This window comes from Melanerpes formicivorus, unplaced genomic scaffold, assembly GCF_026170545.1.
Source record: "Melanerpes formicivorus ecotype bairdi unplaced genomic scaffold, bMelFor1.0.p_v2 SCAF_23, whole genome shotgun sequence".
NCBI lineage: Eukaryota > Metazoa > Chordata > Aves > Piciformes > Picidae > Melanerpes > Melanerpes formicivorus.
In genome coordinates this window covers 6,663,542-6,680,537 of record NW_027142375.1, presented here as the reverse complement: position 1 = coordinate 6,680,537, position 16,996 = coordinate 6,663,542, and the positions used below count along the sequence as shown (strand labels likewise).

The 16,996-nt window shown below is 42.4% G+C and overlaps 1 protein-coding gene across 3 annotated transcripts in view; it reads right to left on the bottom strand.

Moving 5' to 3' along the window:
- OSBPL3 (oxysterol binding protein like 3) overlaps positions 1–16,996 on the bottom strand; it is a 111,963-nt gene that overhangs the window by 6,706 nt on the left and 88,261 nt on the right. For all 3 annotated transcript variants that reach the window (XM_068152406.1, XM_068152410.1, XM_068152407.1), the window contains 8 exons: positions 15,549–15,799; positions 13,582–13,719; positions 9,606–9,669; positions 6,051–6,129; positions 2,719–2,863; positions 1,521–1,665; positions 705–831; positions 105–227 (listed from right to left, as the gene is read on the bottom strand). In XM_068152406.1, coding sequence (XP_068008507.1) covers positions 105–227; positions 705–831; positions 1,521–1,665; positions 2,719–2,863; positions 6,051–6,129; positions 9,606–9,669; positions 13,582–13,719; positions 15,549–15,799 — 1,072 coding nt within the window. The remainder of the gene's footprint in view (positions 1–104; positions 228–704; positions 832–1,520; positions 1,666–2,718; positions 2,864–6,050; positions 6,130–9,605; positions 9,670–13,581; positions 13,720–15,548; positions 15,800–16,996) is intronic.

Genomic DNA, 16,996 nt, shown 5'->3' with positions numbered 1-16,996 from the left:
CTTGCCAACATATGAAAATCAAGAAGAAACCTGGAAAAAAGTGGAGCCCACTCAATAGCAGTTCAGAATGTCAGTAAATGATAGTACATGCTGTTGTATAGTACCTGAAAAACCTAGGCTGATGCTCTAAGTTGTTCTCTTCCAGTACCTTCCGTCGTTCTCTTTGTAGCTGCTCAATCCTCTGCTTTTGCATTTCAGCTCCTTCAATATTTCCTTCTTCTAGACACCTGTAGCACCAGCAATAATAAGAGACAGAATTAGTGCTTCTGTCCCCCATCTTTTCCAGGTCGTCCAGAGCTCCAGAATCTAATCTTTAAGAGCAGTGCTTGAAAGGTCAACAGCTACATCCACAGACAACTACGCTATCAAAAATCTCAGAGTCATTGTTATATTATTTTACTTGGAAGTTAGAAATAGTGGCAATATACAGAAAGAAATTTCAAGTATTCAGTTTTCAGTTGTTCACTCTATACTCAGCATCCAGTATCTGAAGCACTGAAGTTTTTACATCTTCCAAAAGGCAGGTATCTAGAAGCATCCAGGAGCTAATTTTAGGCAACACTAGTCTGTCTCAGATGCACATTTATGTAGAAATTGAAAACACTGCAGGTGTCTACACTAAACAGTCTCAGCTTAGGCTAAAGTCAGCGTACAGAAGATTCAGAACTATTTGAGGAAGTTACTTGAGAGCTGAAACGTAGTACCTTTGGTCTGGCCTAAAACGTGTATCAGTGGGTGGGAGTAAAGGCCTAGTTTGCAGGTCCAGTTCATTTAACTCCAGTGCAAATTGTGTGAATCCATACCACTGTTCATGATCTTTAGGCATTGGATCTGCAGAAAAGAGTACATTCAGAATTCCAGTTAAATGCTGTCCTCTTCAGAAGGGAAAATTCCAAGCTCCTCTCAGTCATTTGTTCATCTCTGAACTGTGACCTCAGTTCTGGGTGAATAAGAGGTTTTCAATAACGTGACAAAAGACAACATGCCCCTTGATTGTTGCACTGCAACAAAACAGATTTGTGTTCTCTCAGCTGAATCAGAGCAACACCATGATCAAGACCATGCTATCATCACAGTGCTTTTTCAAAACACAGTAGACAAAAATCCCACAAGTCTGGGAGAAGTTCATTACAGAATGAACTGTCATTACAGAAGAGAGCTTTGTGGGCTGTCCTCCAATGTTTAATATCTCAGATACATAACAATTCTCTACACAAAGAGAAGGGTTTAGTTCCTTTTTTAATTAATCTCTCTTCCTTTTAGATCCCTCAATACCCACTTCATGCCCAAGTATGAAAACTGTGGTGAATGGAGAAAACACAGGAAGTCATAGGATTAAGTTGTCTGTATTATTGAAGTGAAATGATGCATTCATCTGGTCTAAATTTTAAATGCTTGACATAAATCTAATACTCCACACAGAAATAACAGTAAGTTAGGGCCCAATAAAGAGATTAAACCAGCGAGCTGCTTCTGGAACAGATCTTAAGTCCTTTATCTTAGCCTTTCTGATCACTAACTTGCTCTCCATATGCAGTTAGAAGATGAAGTTGTCCCACAGTATAAGCTGTCATGCCACTTCCCAAAGAGCCGGTGCACAACTTTCCCAGCTTTATCCATGACACTGCCTTCAATCTCATGTGCATTTGGAGTCCAATACTTTGCCTAGAATTAAGAGGAACAAGGGGGAAAAAAGAGATGAAGTGTAAGTGATTTTTCCATGTCAAGAGCACCATGCTATATAGAGTGGTTTTCTGAAATGAAAACTATTCATCAAGGGGTGCACTATGTTATCATATGCAAGCAGCTGCTATTAGTGCTATTAATCAGCTTATTAAAATACTAACATTGAGAATTTTAGTTATTTTTGTCTTTTTAGGGGCAGTACCAGGTAAAGCACAGGTTGTAATTGATTTTCCTTTACTAGGAAGAAGGCATTTATTGCCAAAACCCCATTTTTATTTCAGTTATAAGAGCATCTCCTGAGTAAGTCACATCTTGATAACTTGTACTGAAGCAAAAGTTTTGACTAACACCACAACCTCTCACAAACTCCCCCAAGCACCTGCAAAGAGCCAGAAAAGAGCAGTAGGTGGAGCACCCTGCATAAGCACTGGTTCTCCAGTTGTTGCATGAATGCCACGACAGCACAAGCAATCTGCATGTGGTGAGTCTGTCAGTAGATGTCTTGTGCCTGCCTCTCTCATCAAACACGGAGTAGGTTTTTATGAGATTTCTTTCTTTACTGTCCTCATAGTTTTCCACATCTCCAGTGGAATCACTTGAGAAAATTCATAGTATCATAGTATCAGTCAGGGTTGGAAGGGACCACAAGGATCATCTAGTTCCAACCCCCCTGCCATGGGCAGGGACACCCCACACTACATCAGGCTGACCACAAACTCATCCAGCTGGGTCTTAAACACCTCCAGGGACGGGGCCTCAACAACCTCCCTGGACATCCCATTCCGGGGCTTCACCACTCTCATGGGGAAGAACTTCCTCCTCATGTCCAGCCCGAATCTCCCCACTTCCAGCTTCATTCAATTCCCCCTAGTCCTATCACTACCTGATACCCTTCCCAGCCTTCTTGTAGGCCCCCTTCAGATACTGGAAGGCCACAATTAGGTCACCTCGGAGCCTTCTCTTCTGCAGACTGAACAGCCCCAAATTGGTCCTTCACTTTCTCATCTGGCTCTACCTAGCTGCTGTAGTTACCTTAATGAAATTCAGTTTGCAATGGCAAGTGTCATCATTGAGATTTTTGATGATGATCTCTCCATAGTGTTCAATCCATCTTTGCCCACTTAAAATGTTATGGATGCAAGACGTCACCTTGTTCCAAGCAAAATGGTCTTTAAAACTGGAAGAAAAAAAGTCATCCATGAAAAATCTCATGCCATGTTCAAATGAACTCATACAGAAAAAAGTATTTTTTCTTTTTTTTTTTTTTCCTGGAATGCCTCAATGTCTTGTCTTACACCTCAAAACCAAACCCTATGACAACAATTCTGTCTCCCAGAAAACCGGTTTCACTTCTGCTATAAGCCTCAGTCTTGAATTCAGTTCTCTCTCAATCTGTTTGTCCCTCTTGACCAGTTTTAAGTTTCCAAAAGCAATAATTCCACTCTCTTCTACTGGCTGAAATTCCCATTTCACATCTTGTAACACTGGGATAACTGAAAGTCATGATGACTCTGGTCAGACTTATTGAGTAGAATGAGCTTGGCTCAAGCTTTCAGGGCTGAGCCAATATGTGTGCTTCAGGCACGAGCAAAAGTTCTCACTGAGTTGCACACTAGAAGACAGCAGACAGGAAGAGGTGAACAACTACCAATAGATAATACAACATTTTACCTTTTATTGAAGAAATAAATGTGCCTATAAGAGAGCTTTATAGAATAGAATAAACCAGGTTGGAAGAGACCTTCAAGATCATCGTGTCCAACCTATCATCCAACACCACCTAATCAACTAACCCATGCAACCAAGCACCCTGTCAAGTCTCCTCCTGAACACCTCCAGCGATGGTGACTCCACCACCTCCCCAAGCAGCCTATTCCAATGGGCAATCACTCTCTCTGTGTAAAACTTCCTCCTGACCTCCAGCCTGAACCTCCCCTGGCGCAGCCTGAGACTGTGTCCTCTTGTTCTGGCACTGGCTGCCTGGGAAGAGAGACCAACCTCTGCTTGTCTACAACCCCCCCTCAGGTAGTTGTAGAGAGCAATAAGGTCACCCTTGAGTCTTCTCTTCTCCAGGCTTGAGAAAAGGATTCTCCTGAAGACAACATATTCTACAATTTATTCTGCGTATTGAGAGCCAAGTTGCTACTGGTAAGGTGAAGGGTAAGCTTACAAAGCACCAGCTTCTCCACAGCAACTGCCTGCACACATCCCATGAAAATATGGTGATCTTTGAGGTCTCTTCCAACCTTGGTGATACTGTGATATTAGAATCTTTCCTTACCTTTCCTTAATCACTTCCTTCCACTTGCTGCATTGCTGGAGTAGGCACAGGGATAGTTTTTACAGACTAGCAGCTGTGCAGCCAGTTTGCCCCGGTTTTCCTGCATGTCCACATGCGCTATCATACTTGCAAAAAATACTGTATTTGCTCAAAAAATGACCTTAATGCTTCATTTCCACCTACAGTCTTAGTACCACTTTTGTACCAAATTCCACATCAGATACACAGGGATACAAAACAGCATATGGAGACCACACATCAATCAGATTATTTTCCAGATCATCAGCCCTCATGCGCCCTAATCTAATAGTTACCTTGCCTCAGAACCCTCAACTCACGTCCTAAAGACTCCAGCTTACACTGGCCACTATGAACACAACCTCTCATACATTATCTTGTGGACACTATCTTTCTGTATCACATTTTTACCAACATTAAAAGGAAAAAGGCATTGTTAGTCTGATGAGTGCTAGGTTCATTGGTCTTTTTCCTTCAGATGGCAGCATAACTAACTTTGTAGATTCTCTTTAGAAGATGTAATTTGGACATTAATCCCCTTTTAGACCTCTGGTGCTGTGCCAGGGGAGGTTTAGGCTGGAGGTTAGGAGGAAGTTTTACACAGAGAGAGTGATTGCCCATTGGAATGGGCTGCCCAAAGAGGTGGTGGAGTCACCATCACTGGAGGTGTTGAGGAGGAGAGTTGATAGGGTGCTGGGTTGCATGGTTTAGTTGATTAGGTGGTGTTGGATGACAGGTTGGACACGATGATCTTGAAGGTCTCTTCCAACCTGGTCTGGTCTGGCCTGGTCTATTCTATTCTATTCTATTCTAAAATGATGAACACAGGTCAAATTTTAAGAGACCTTAATTGCTGACCTGCAGTGGGCACTCTGACAAGCCAGAATAGGAACACTGCAGACTTTAATTTATTTCTTTTTTGTAATTAAACTAAGCTCAACACAGAACTACAATGGTTACTTCCTTCCTTGTAGAATAAACACCTGATATGCAACTGTTCCTGTTTATCACTCACAATAACTGTTTTGCAGTGATGATAGCTATTGGCGTCACCTACAGACCAGGACCCCATGGTGTTAGGGCTTGTGCAAATGGAGGTAGAAAAGACAGGAGCACCAACAACATCCTGTCCCCCAAACCCAAATTCAAGCAATGGAATTCATAGCCTCCTCTAGCGTGCAATTTTTAACTGCAAGTTAAAAAAAAAACCCACTCTGTAAAGCTTGAAATTCAACTGAAGTACAAAAACACCAACTTTGCTATCTGCAAGATACAAAGGAATGCTATTTTTTATTTCATCTCTTGGTGTTGAGTTCATGCTTCTGTTTTATACTTCTGGTTTTGGTTTGGTGGGTTTTGCCCGTGTTCCTCCTCTCTCTGCTCTGTTTTTAAACTTAATCATAACCACCAATTCTGCCCCTGTACACTGCCCTGGTTAGGCTGCACCTCGAGTACTGTGTCCAGTTCTGGGCCCCTCAGTTTAGGAAGGAGGTTGACTTGCTGGAATGAGTCCAGAGAAGGGCAACAAAGTTGGTGAGGGGCTTGGAACACAAGCCCTATGAGGAGAGGCTGAGGGAGCTGGGGTTGCTTAGCCTGGAGAAGAGGAGACTCAGGGGTGACCTTATTGCTCTCTACAACTACCTTAAGGGGGGTTGTAGACAGGTAGAGGTTGGTCTCTTCTCCCAGGCAAACAGTACCAGAACAAGAGGACACAGTCTCAGGCTGCGCCAGGGGAGGTTTAAGCTGGAGGTTAGGAGGAAGTTTTACACAGAGAGAGTGATTGCCTGTTGGAATGGGCTGCCTGAGCAGGTGGTGGAATCACCATCACTGGAGGTGTTCAGGAGGAGACTTGATAGGGTGCTTGGTGCCATGGGTTAGTTGATTAGGTGGTGTTGGATGATAGGCTGGACATGATGATCTTGAACATCTCTTCTAACCTGGTTTATTCTATTCTATTCTATTCGCTGATGCAGCACAGCATGTTCTCATCTGGGTAGCTATGGCTCCAGTATGTACACAAATGTCTGTGCCTGAGCGGACAGCAGCACATGACTGCAGCACTTACACTGGGAGAGTTACGTGTGTTGTTCCAACTGGAACAATTTCCATGGACTTGCCCCAGAATTTGTTTTTCCATCTCACATCTGAAACAGGGAGAGTTAAAAAAAGACAAGGTTAGTCACAGGCATAGGTGAAACTGCTTCTGTGTTCTACTTCATTCTCAAGAAATGCAAAATAACAAAGTGCAGCATAATAGAAGTGCTCAGAGAATGCTGTGGACCTTTGAACAATATTTTCTTTGGTTTGGGTTTCTTTTGAGGGTGTGGTTTGGTTTTTTTATGTTTTGTGGGGTGTTTTTTCCTTGTTTTGTTTGTGTGTTTTGTTGTTGTTGTTGTTTTGGGTTTAGTTCTTTGGGGGGTTTGTCTATTTGTGGGTTTCCCCCCCCCCCCTCCCCTTTTACATTGTTGGTTAATTAAATAGCAACATAACAGAGGTTTAAAAGTCCCCTCTCAAAAACCTTTCCAGAGAAGAATAGTATGAATAAGCTACAGGCAGGACAAATTTCTCTGCTAATCACTTGCTAGTGAATGAGTGCAGACATTTCATAAACAAAAGCAGAATTCCAACTACAGAAATATAGCAACTAAGAACATTCACAGTGAAGAAGTAAGAAAATGCTTCAAAAGACACAACATTTCAAAGAGGATTTAATCCAACTTCCTCCAAGTTTAACTGGCCTTTTAAAGTCTTCTCTGAGTCACAGAAAGACCTGTCCATGGCTCATGCCATTTCTCAGAAAGAAAAAGGAAATGAGAAATCTCAGTGCAAGTTTAGCTACATTTATTGAGCAAAAACCACCCTGAAGATAAAGAAACAGAGAAGTGTGGCAGAAGTAGTATAGAGTGAAATTGGGCTGGATAATCAGGCAGTAGTTGTTGTAGTAAGTTCAGAGTTCAGGGATAGTAACCTTGCTGCATTAGACACTAGGAACTCCATTTCCTACTCAGTCTGGCAAAGAGGGGAAAATGAATCTTTGGTTTCAAAACAATGCTAGTACTAACACCAGGAAAACCAAACCAGTTTCCTATTCAGCTGTGTGTGGGGGGTGGAATCTTTGATGCTGGCTGCGAGACAGGTGCTCAAATCATTGTTAGGTGGTTACATCCTGAGTATATGTGTGTAAGTGATAGAAATGAGCCACACCAAGCTGCCCACCACTGCAAAGGGACACAGGGCAGAATTCCTCATGTGAAAAAAAAGAAAAGATACTTTTCTTATTACTTGCAAGGAAAAGCTTTTATCATCTTTGGTTCAGGGCTGTCCCTGCCCATGGCAGGGGGGTTGGAACTAGATGATCCTTGTGGTCCCTTCTAATCCTGACTGATACTATGATAAAGTTTGATGCTGGGTCAGCATCTTTAGTGACAGCAACTCTCTTGGGATTCCTATACTGCAGAAGTCCAAAACTACCTTTAGTATGAGGATACTGAGCCAAATTCTGTACTGGCTTTCTCTCTCTACAGCAGGATAGGAGAGAAAGGGCAAAGGCACAAACTGCTTAGTTTAACACGTAAAATATATCATCAGACTGTGTTGTGTTCTATGTTCTCATAAATGGTAAAGCTGTCCCACAGAGGGAAACATCTTAGGAACCAATTTGATAATGTAAAAAATTGAAGAAAAGCAAAGTGTTATTTCAAAGCTATGCTCAGAGTACTTCAGGCACAGATACTGTAATAACTGAAACTTTCTATCCTGCATTTCCATTGGTCTTGTGGCCACAACCCTTTGCAAGAGAAAAATCAGTTTCAGAAGTACAAGAAAATGATCTCCTAAATAACTGTCCCTGTCAGAACCCAGTCTCCTGGCTCACTGGAAATGATCAAGATATTTCTTGACGCTGGAACAGATGAATTCAAAGCAATATGTGGTGGGATGACAGCACTACTCTAGCAGTGTTGCTGAGGAATGTCTCCTTTTCAGCTGAATAGATAATATGGTGAGTGAAAAGATCTTTGCACACACAGCTTACCTCATTAACAATCTACCTTTCTGATTGACTCAATGCTGATCTTTCCACATAAGTTAATATAGTCCCCTAAACAAGAGGCCACAGTATTCACCCATAGTATCATAGTATCATAGTATCATTCAGGGTTGGAAGGGACCACAAGGATCATCTAGTGCCAACCCCCCTGCCATGGGCAGGGACACCCCGCACATGAAGTTCAATAAGAGCAAGTGCAGGGTCCTGCATCTGGGTCGCGGAAATCCCAGGCACAAATACAGGCTGGGCAGTGACTGGCTGGAAAGTAGCCCTGAGGAGAGAGACTTGGGGGTGCTGGTGGACAAAAAGCTCAACATGAGCTCTCAGTGTGCACTTGCAGCCCGCAAAGCCAATCAGTTCCTGGGCTGCATCAGGAGAAGTGTGGCTAGCAGGTCGAGGGAGGTGATCCTCTGTGTTAAAAATCATTGTCTAGGTATCCTATAAGCTCAGTTTTAAAAGCTCATTTGAAAACAAAATCAAGCCAACCTCCTAAGACTCTGCAGTACCCTGACTGACTATCCTGTGTTCATCAAGACCAAACCTCAGACTATTGCTCATTGGTCAGTTCTCAGCTCTCATCTTTACAGAAGAGCTTTGTTCTCTAAATGCAAATGTTAAAACATTTGAGTGATACCTATTGTCAAGCTCTGTTAAACACATCAGTCTCACCATTTTTATTAAGACAGGCTGCTACCTAGTCTTAGTTACAGTTTTCAGTTACTGGATACATTTGTGGTCATCTTTGCTTTTTGGCTAAGACAGAAGGACTCGTGTCTCTAATTTCTTTTTGCTTTGTTTACAAAGCAGAGAATTATACTGAATAATGAAACCCAGACTAATGACAGAGTTCCAATTTCTATTCAGTATAGTCCCATCTGTAATAACTATAATCAAGCTAGTAGTCAATCACAACAGAATTTCAAGTTATAATATGACTCCACTGTGAATTAACAAACCTTTAGGTGAAGTATTTTAACCGAGTTGAAAGGCGCAGTTATGTTCTGTCTACACTCCAAAAATACCTAACCCCACAGGTGCTGTGAGTGGCTGACATCAGCAGCAGCAATACACAGCTCCAATATGCTTCCTTTGAAAAACAAGATGTTGAAACAAATAGCATGAAAGCTTATGTACTGTAATAATGTCAGCAGAGAAAGACAAGGCAAATATATTTCTCCTTGCTGTTATGTTCATTCTTGGAAAGTATCTGCCAAGGCCCAGGATTCAGCTCATAATTTTTCGAGCCGTGTTCAAGCTTGTTGGTTTTATAAAGAGCTTGAGGTACAACTCTTCTTTACTGAACAATCACCCCCCAGAACAAACTTGATTTTAAATAAATGCAGACATTTGTACATGAAAATAAACCCTTGAACATTACTGTAATGGCAGAACATCCAAATAAGAAGCATGCAAGTAAGTATAGGCTAGCATTTCTTAAAGTCATTGTAATCCAATGTGAGCAGAGAATTTAACTCCCCCCCACTTCTCCCCCAGTCTCTGGATATTTCATGTTAGACAAGTAATGAAAATATTACAAACACTGTAAAAGTAAATAATAGACTGAAGAGTTACCTTGCCAAAAAGAAAAATTCACAGATTCAGCATGGCATGCAGAAATAGGTGGGTGGTGACTGACCTAGTAGTAAGACACAAAAGTGGAAGAATAAGACAAACATAGTAACAGCTGAACAGTAAGTTTGGGTGGGCTTCGCCCTTCATTTTTCATATGTTGCATTTACAGTTCGAACATCTACTTTCCTTTTACAGTTGTGTCCTGAAGGGGGAGTCAGTGAAATCAGTAAGTACTGAGACCTAAGAAGTGTTGAAAGAAATGGAAAACACCTTTTCTAGAGGCCTGTGAGTTTTGTTCATTAAGTGAAAAGCTAACTATGCATGTTGCATTGGCTCTAAGGTGATAATGACATTTACCCTTAGGAGCTCTTCAACCCACCACAATATATTAACAGAAGTTGCACTTTGAGCACATCTACAAAAATAACAAGCCAAAGGTTCAAACTCTTTGGTACCTCAAAACCCTGACCATGATGGAGGAGAGACACTGGTAAGTATCTCTGAGACGACCATGGGTGGGAAAGTAAACAAACAGAAACGTCAAACCATGAAACTCCACCTAGCAACCCCTACTACTGCAGCAGTGACAGCCCTGGTGGTTCTAGCACAAAACTCTAACCACACACACTGCATTTTGTCAGCTTTGGGCAATGGCACACACATAAACTAAGGCAACCACCAAAACAGCAAAGCAAAGCAGTGAGCGAATAACAAATACACAAAGCAGACTATTGAAAGGAAAGAGTAAATAATAAAGTAACTGCATAAAGTGAAAGCAGCCACTCTGCCCTGGCTGTAAATTCTCCCTTCTGGATGAATGCAACTAAAACCTGACCAGGACCAACTCTCTGATGTGGAGTGCCTACATGGGCAACTTCATTTTCAAGTCAGATTTCTATTTCCCACTACAGATTTAATTTCTTAACCACCTACATGGCTCAACTGCAGTTTTACTTTCTTCTTTGTTACTCATTTTCCAAACCTGTTAACCAAGATTTTTTTTTCTGTAGGCATTCACTTATTTACTGAACATCCTTTACTTAGCTTAAAAAACCCCAACAAACCAGATAAAAAATACTAATTACCTTCAGCTATGCCCTAATCCACCAAGAGCAACACATTCTTTATCTCACATACTGCACTCAGATTAACCCTGGCTGTCACTATAATTCATGGGTTAAACTTAGCTCTCACTTAAACTGTTATAATTCCAGAGTAAGGTCACGGTGCTATGTGGAGTTATTCTAAACTTACTCTAGTAATAGACCAGAATCCCTGTTATTTCATGTGTTTTGCCTCTCTATTCCATGGATTACATACTGTCTGCACTAACAAGTTACCTGGAGGAAACATCAGAGTGCTTGCACAAGCAGTAAGCAGCAGTTCCTGATGCGGAGAAATATTTTGCACTGCTGCAGTCCGTCTTCTGGAGTCACTGGCCAAGAGAAAGTCATCTCTCCCTCTAATCAGACATCTGAACATCAGCTACTCCCTGCAGGGTTACAGCTCCTTATTACAAGAGGGATATGGAGGTGCTGGAACGTGTCCAGAGAAGGGCCACAAGGATGAGCAGAGGGCTGGAACACCTCTCCTATGAGGACAGACTGAAGGAGTTGGGGCTGTTCAGTCTGCAGAAGAGAAGGCTCCGAGGTGACCTAATTGTGGCCTTCCAGTATCTGAAAGGGGCCTACAAGAAGGCTGGGGAAGGACTTCTCATGATCTCAGGTAGTGATAGGACTAGGGGGAATGGAATGAAGCTGGAGGTGGGGAGATTCAGGCTGGACGTGAGGAGGAAGTTCTTCACCATGAGAGTGGTGAAGCCCTGGAATGGGTTGTCCCTGGAGGTGTTTAAGCCCAGGCTGGATGAGGCTGTGGCCAGCCTGATCTAGTATGGCGCGTCCCTGCCCATGGCAGGGGGGTTGGAACTAGATGATCCTTGTGGTCCCTTCCAACCCTGACTGATACTGTGATTTAATGCTTGCAGCCTACATGAAATATCTTTCCTGCCTTCCCTTCCTAATATTCTTTCACCCTGTACTATTACAGCACCTTTAGCACTTAATGCACACATCAGAACAATAGCTGTTAACAGCCCAAGCCCACTCATGTATTAACAGTCCTCTTTAGGAAACAGAAAATGCTTCATACTGATTTATCCAACATTCAGTGGCAAATCTCTTCCTTTAGTTCAATCTAACATTCAGTTCAGTACCAATCTTTATGCATCTCCCTGTTACTCCTATTTGGTGTTACGCTGGTAACTGCAGTGCTTAGTACACATCATCTAAGAGCCGAGGCAGCACAATGAAGAACAGGATGCATTACTTGAACTTCAAATTTGATTTTTACTTGGTCTGGTTTGCTGCCTTTTTCTCCCCTCCTTGCTGTCACTCTTGCCTGTGACATTTCCCAAGGCTAAGGAAAGATCATGGTTTTTTGTCAGTAAAAACCAGCGTACAAAGTATTGTATCTTCAGAAGTGGGAAGAATCCATTTTCATTTCCTACAGCAAGCCTTTTAGAAGGCTTTCTTTGATCAGATTTCTAGGTTGTACACCCTTGCCTGATGCACTTTTTGTAACTGTTTGTTGGTCATGTTTAGATGGAATGAAAAAGCTTTCAATTACAGGCTGGGCAGTGACTGGCTGGAAAGCAGCCCTGAGGAGAGGGACTTGGGGGTGCTGGTGGACGAGAAGCTCAACATGAGCTCTCAATGTGCACTTGCAGCCCAGAAAGCCAATCAGATCCTGGGCTGCAGCAAGAGAAGTGTGGCCAGCAGGTCAAGGAAGGTGGTTCTTCCCCTCTACTCAGCTCTGGTGAGACCCCACCTGGACTACTGCCTCCAGTTCTGGAGCCCCTATTACAAGAGGGAAATGGAGGCGCTGGAGCATGTCCAGAGAAGGGCCACGAGGATGATCAGAGGGCTGGAGCACCTCTCCTATGAGGACAGACTGAAGGAGAAGAGAAGGCTCTGAGGTGACCTAATTGTGGCCTTCCAGTATCTGAAGGGGGCCTACAGGAAGGCTGGGGAGGGACTTCTCAGGATCTCAGGTAGTGATAGGACTAGGGGGAATGGAATGAAGCTGGAGGTGGGGAGATTCAGACTGGATGTGAGGAGGAGGTTCTTCACCATGAGAGTGGTGAAGCCCTGGAATGGGTTGTCCAGGGAGGTGGTTGAGGTCCCGTCCCTGGAGGTGTTTAAGACCAGGCTGGATGAGGCTGTGGCCAGGCTGATCTAGTATGGGGCGTCCCTGCCCATGGCAGGGGGTTTGGAACTAGATGATCCTTGTGGTCCCTTCCAACCCTGACTGATACTATGATACTATGAATTATTCTTACTCTGCTAGGCACCAGAAATTAAAGTTTTAAGTATTTTTTTAACATAAGTCTCAATCCTTGTGATTTTGGTAACCTGACTGGTTTAGACTTAATGTTTTTTCCCACCCATATTTAATAATTATTCTTCTAATGGGGAATTAATTTCATAACCACTCAGCCCTGGTTGTATTAGATACATCCTTCACCTACTAAGCTGCAGTTCAAGATTTTAAAGGCTTACCCCACAAAGTATTTGGACAGGGAGCAGAAATATTCACAGGGCCATAGAAAATACTAGCAGTTGATTGACTCACATGACTTTATCTGTTTTAAAAGGCATTGAACAGTTGAGGATGTTTTGGGTTTTTTTAAATGATCACACACACACAAGAAAATTACAGGAATGCAAATGCTTGTTGCAGTCATGATCAGATTTCAGCATGGGGAATTGCAGGCTACTTAACCAAGTTATCTGGTTACTGGAGAAGGCAGCCTTTGCCTTCTCCAGTGTCAGCTGCTGGTTGTCATCTCAGAGTCAGCAGAATTTCCTCAAACCCCACTTTTCTTAAGTTATAATTCTGCAACATCCCTTGAGTTGTGCAGTATTCAGAATTATACAGGGTATCAAGCAGGAAGTTTAAGGTTTGCAGCATCAAGTACCTGTTCTGCAAAGAACTGGAAACCCTTATCTTCACGAATACATTCGTAGGTTTCTCCAAGCACAGGATTAAATGGCTTACTTCCAGCTCGGTAGTAACTGGATGCATATGCAGAGACTGCAAATGCAGCTATGTACACCTGAGAAGAAAAGATGTGACAGTTTGATTAATTTATTTACCACAGCCATGCACAATTTTTACTAAACATTCTGATTTAACAGGGGCTGGGGGTGGGGTGGGGTGTGGAGTCTTATCCTGACATCAGATTCTGTATTCTTCCCACTATGTGCAGACTGAGAACATGCATGCCTCCTGCTAGCTCCCATACTAAAGAGTATTCAGTTTTCAGAGAGGCAAAGGTTCAGGGATGGAGCTATTTGGGTCAAATACTACAAATTTCATCCACTGAAAACAGCCTTCCTGAAAACTGTTTGAAGCAGCTTAGCGTTCTGCGACACACTTCAAAGTGCTAACCATAAAAATCATTACTAGAATTTGTATTGTAAGTGGCTTTGGTAGTTATGGTCTGTGATTCTTATATGGAGCTACCATCTCCCCTTTTCCTGAACATGGCACAGGAAGTACTGGATGAGTTTTCACCAAGTTTGCTGTGCACTGCTAATGTAGTTTGGATGGGATTGCCTTTTGTCTGCTGTGCTATTACCCAGACATGAAATTGTTCTCGATTATGGTGAAGACACAGGTAATCCTTCCATATTTTTGCAGTCAGCTCAAGCATAATTCCTCCTAAACCTGAGGGCTGTTCAAATAAGGTCTCTTTTGTACCATTCCCCGCCCCCCCCCCCCCCCCCCCGCTTCATTCCCTTTTCCTTATCTTGTGAAAGTGTAGACGCTCTCGTTTCACAATTTCAGAAATTGAATCCGTTTCAGAATGGCTCTTTTATGAATGACTCCAATTACTATGCCACAGTTAGCATTAATTTTGCCTGAGGAATTTCTCAAAGGCAAAGAATACTCTGTTCTGAGGTAATTTCCAGATGCTTGGGTGTGGGAAGAAGGGAAAAGGCTTCTTTTTTGTTCCCATACGAACAGCCACTGCTCATTTCCTTTTCCTTTTTATATACGTTCTCAAGAGCACCAAAAAAGCCAAACCCCACAGCTAATAGCCACACCCTCTGTCTTGAGAACACACACTGTGTGACCCTTGCAGAGTGTCAAAATGGAGCACGAGGTTTTCCAAACAGTCTTTGCAAAATGACTGTTTACATTCATCGCTAACTTCATTTGAATGTCAGATACACTGAGTTGAAAAGGCTGAATTCGGCTTAAAGGGCCAAATTACGGCTTCCATTTAGGAAAAGTGAGAGATTTTAATCCTTTATTTACAGGCTCTTTTCTGTTCTGAAATGCACTTTTCTCCTGCCCTTTTGCCAAATGCTGAATTCAGGATTCTGCTCTGACTGAGGCTGACACCATTATTGCATCCAACATACATTCATATTGCCTGGTTTTGAGATCCTAAACGTTTTGGATCAACCCCTAAAAACCAGTGAATAAAACATCTGGAGCTCATTTAGTTAATATAAAGAGAGCTTGGCAATGTAGGGCTGGAAGACAGAGCATCCTCTGTGCCCAAGTGTGTTACCCAATTAGACACCCTTAAAATCAAAAAAGAAAATATATTGTAGCTTTCACACTCAAGAGGGAAGAATATTCAACTCCCCCTCCCTTTTTGCTGCAAATGCATCCTCTAGAGTTGCAAAGCAGCTCTTTGTTTAACCTTGCAGCGCAGCAAGATGCTTGAGGAGAGAGACTTCCTGACAAAGCAACAGAAGAGTCGCAAATAGCAGGTAACTAAGTGTACACAGACAGACGCTTGGAGAGTCTGTCTCTCGGGCGGGAAGAAAAGAAAAATGGACCAGAACATCTTCATTTCTTTGGCAGATTGTTTTTACATTTCTTCTCGTTATATTGACTGTTACTAAGTGTTTGGAATCACGTATTCACCATCCGCTCAAACGGGCTCGGCGTATGCGCTGCTTTATCCAGCAATTCACTGTACTCCAGCTCCTCGCAGAGACGCTGAAGGGTGTTAAGTGGCTCGTTTAACTGAACAGGCATGGCCACTTTAGAGAGATCCTTTCCGATGTTATTTCTCAGGATGTTCCATAGGCTGATGTTACTGGTATTAGGACACGGCGCTGGCAAACACGTTCTCCGTTTAGAATTGCATCCCCTTCCACTTTCAGAAATGCAGTCTGAAAAGGAAGGAAGTGGCAGAACAAGACAGTTCAGTGTTTACTTAGTTTAAACTCCTTTGCAAATATACATTGAAATGCAAATCACCCTCACAATTTGTTCAGCTATTTGACTTGTGGTTTGAATGTGGTCTGTTAGAAAAACGATAAGAACAAAGATTTTAATTTCCCTGCCAGGTACAAGTGATGTGTTCCCCTTAAAGGCTATAAGAAAGGCTCAGGTTTCTGTTGAATGTGAAAGTGTAAATATTAGAACTACTTTATTTGCAACAGAGATGAATTCCTCTCTGTTTCAGGGACATAAAACCTCCCTTTTTGACAGAGCTTCAATAAGGCTGACATTTCTCATAAGGCAAGGCGTAACTTAGAGATCCAAGCACAATAACAACTCCTACCTACCTTGTATTACTTGTATTGACTACTCCTACCAGGGAAATGTTCTGCACCACAAAATTGTATGCAAGCTTTTCCACAGTGCTCCCCAAAGTGCTTACATTTTAAAAAGTTAGTGATGTTAGCTTTCAGATATGCCCAAAGATTGATGAAGAAATCTCTTGTTTTAAAGGTGGAAGAGCTGAAACAGCTGTGGAACTATGGCTTTGGTAAAGATGAAAAGAAAGAGTCAAAGAGTCCTTGACATGAATATCTGAGGTCTGTGTTGCTAGATCAAAGCAATCAGAACAGGATAAATAGTTCTAAGTGTGCTATGAGATGATTTGTGGCAGGATCAAAATAGAGCTACAAGCTTCTGCAGCTAGTCTAAAGTGATTACGCTGCTTAGCTGTACATCAATCTCCTTTCAGAGAGGAATATGGTTGTCGAGAGAAACATATTTTATCTTTACATGTCCTTAGAAACACCTAGGAAGCTCCTACTCTAGAACCACTTACCATTTGGAGACCCTCAGTTATAGCCCCAGTCTGACAACCACTGTCCTCATCTGGCTTTCCTCACTCAGCTTTGTCTTGGAGGAATTAAAGCACCACATCTTCCCTGTGTGAATCACTGCCTTTTACTGCCCATTCCCAAAAAGTATTTCCACTGCAGGTCCACTGACATAAGCATGATATCAGCAACAGTGACAAAGCACAACCAACCACAAGGGCTAACTGCTCCATCATTGCCATGTGGGCTAGTCCATGCCTCATGTGATGATTTTAGGCTGTGCCTTTAAAATTCAGTGACAGATTTTGAGCA